Below are 2,500 nucleotides of genomic sequence, written 5' to 3' on the forward strand. Positions count from 1 at the left end.
TGTGTGTATATATATATATATATATATATATATATATATATATATATATGAGTGTAAAGTATGTTAATGTGTGCGTGACGTGTGTGCAGTAATAAATTTATATTCACATATACACTACTTAATTACCAACTTGGATTTTTGCAACACGTGTGTGAGTATGTGAAATCAAGGCATACATGGATACGTAAATATACAGGCACAATGAGAAGAGGGAGGAAAAAAAAATTAGCGAACAAGCCATACAAGCCTGGTGAAAATCGAACGCCCACTCTTCAAATTCCGGCCGAATGCTTTACACTTAAGCTACTGGGCCAAATATTGTTTGTTCTTTCGATCATATTATTATTTTGAATTTCATGGTTTACTGGGTAATTTAAACAACGTGTGTGTGTGTGTGTGTGTGTGTGTGTGTGTGTGTGTGTGTGTGTGTGTGTGTGTGTGTGTGTGAGTGTTTGTGTTTGCGTGCGTGTGCTTGAGGGAAAGAGAAGCGAGTGGAGAAGAGAGAAAAATAAAAACGTATTTGCTATATTATTTAGTAGTTGTCAAAGAATTAAAGACAAGTTTGTAGGAGTTGATGCTTTGTGCCAAGAACACTTTCGGAGAGCAGATGAAGGCCCAAACTCATAATATTCGTCTTTTCTAAGCCACATGGACCGAAATGTGTCTAAAGAGGCAACAATGGAACCGCCCATCCAGGCTGAATATTTGCGAACTGGTGGAGCTGTAATGTTGATGTTTGTTATTGACAAGGCGGATAACTCTTTATGTAGGCGATCACACATGCCCGGTAGTAGAGTCGTTCCCCCTGCTAAAACTATATTGGATGCCATACTTTCCTGTAATGAAGTATGACACCGTAAAATTGATTTTGCGATACTCTGTTGTAAACTCGGACAAGTAAAACCACAGCGCTCTGGTTGGAAAAGATATTCTGGAACTTTAAGTCTTTCGGGGCCAATCACAATGCTTGTATCTGTACATGGAAGTTGGTATTCCTTGTCTTCTGACGGTGGCATACTATTTTTACGTGCCTCTTCATATTTCATTATTGAACAATATTTTTCTTTTATGTGCCGCACAGTTGTTCTGTAGTTCTCTGGAGATTGACGTAGTGCTGGAATGGCTTCTCCTTGTAAAGCACGCCCCAGCTGTTCTGTGAGATCGCAGCCAGCCATAGGAAATCTGACTATAGCTTCATTGCATGGATAACCATCAAAGACGGGGACTATGTGGGTCGTTCCCTCACCAGCATCTAAAACGATACCTGACCAATGTCCAGATCCGTAAAGAGCTAGCACTGGCTGTAATAGTAAATATAAGGCTGGAACATCAAATGTTTCAAATAAAATCTCGGCTAATTTCTCACGATTCTGAGGTCCGAAGAAAGGAGTCTCGCTAAGCAATACTGGTTGGGTATCTGAGGAAACCCCCAGTCGTTCAAAACACTGATGCCAGACATACTCCATCGTATCCCAGTTAGTTATAACGCCACGCTGCACTGGATTGCTACATACCACATGTTCAGCACTTGATGGGAAAAGTGGAGATTCACGGCCTTTCCGGGAAAACGTACCCAACTTGAAAATACAAAAAGAAGAATAAGAAAGAAATTAGAATTATTCAAAATTTTGAACCATATAAAATTATGATTACACAAATTTTAAAATATAAAATAGGATACAGATACAACACCAACTTTCCGGACACTAAATGGCCCAGAAATTTTTATATTCTGCACTAATTTTCACCAATGTACAAATACCTGTATTTCATTTAATTATTGAAGTAAATTAAATTTTTTTTAAATTTACAGTGTTTCATAAAAAATTACCCCTGGTTCATAAAAATCAGTAAGCACAGGCATGGCTGTGTGGTAAGAAGTTAGGCACAGGTGTGGCTGTTTGCTTCCCAACTACAACATTTTGGGTTCACTCCCATTGCATGGCAGGTGACTGTATGCATGTACAGGTGAGTGTGTGCACACACAGTCATGTCCAAGATGTAACAAGTTTAGTAATAAAATGCTTTTAAGTGGGTAAGAGCTAAGTTTTATAGATATTTTGTATTTTATTTATTGAGCTAAGACAGCTGAGGAATAAACAGAGACCACAACTATCCCTCACAACTCTTGAACTTTAGATCATGTTATATATTATGTTATTGCATAGTCTGAACTTAATTACATTGGATATTTGAGAAATGGAATTAACATTAAACTCGATACTCGATACCCGACTGCAGCCACGCTGGAGCACTGTGTTGAAGGGTCTTAGTCAAATAAATTGACCCCAGGATTTTTATTTTTTTTAACCTTGTACTTATTCTATCGGCAATATCCAGCAACAGATCTAAGGGATATTCAGATATAGGCAGCAACAGATCTAAGGGATATCCAGCTATAGGCAGCAACAGATCTGAGGGATATCCAGTTATAGGCAGCAACAGATCTGAAGGATATCCAGCTATAAACAGTAACAAATCTGAGTGATATTCAGCTATT

The 2,500-nt window shown here is 38.2% G+C and overlaps 1 protein-coding gene across 1 annotated transcript in view; it reads right to left on the bottom strand.

Annotated features, from left to right (window-relative positions):
* Positions 1–352: 352 nt before the first annotated feature.
* LOC106881928 (uncharacterized) overlaps positions 353–2,500 on the bottom strand; it is a 108,700-nt gene continuing 106,552 nt past the window's right edge. Inside the window, exon 3 of the mRNA XM_052970151.2 lies at positions 353–1,577. Coding sequence (XP_052826111.1) covers positions 543–1,577 — 1,035 coding nt within the window. The 3' untranslated portion in view covers positions 353–542. The remainder of the gene's footprint in view (positions 1,578–2,500) is intronic.

Source organism: Octopus bimaculoides, chromosome 8 (genome assembly GCF_046866305.1).
Source record: "Octopus bimaculoides isolate indiv1 chromosome 8, ASM4686630v1, whole genome shotgun sequence".
NCBI lineage: Eukaryota > Metazoa > Mollusca > Cephalopoda > Octopoda > Octopodidae > Octopus > Octopus bimaculoides.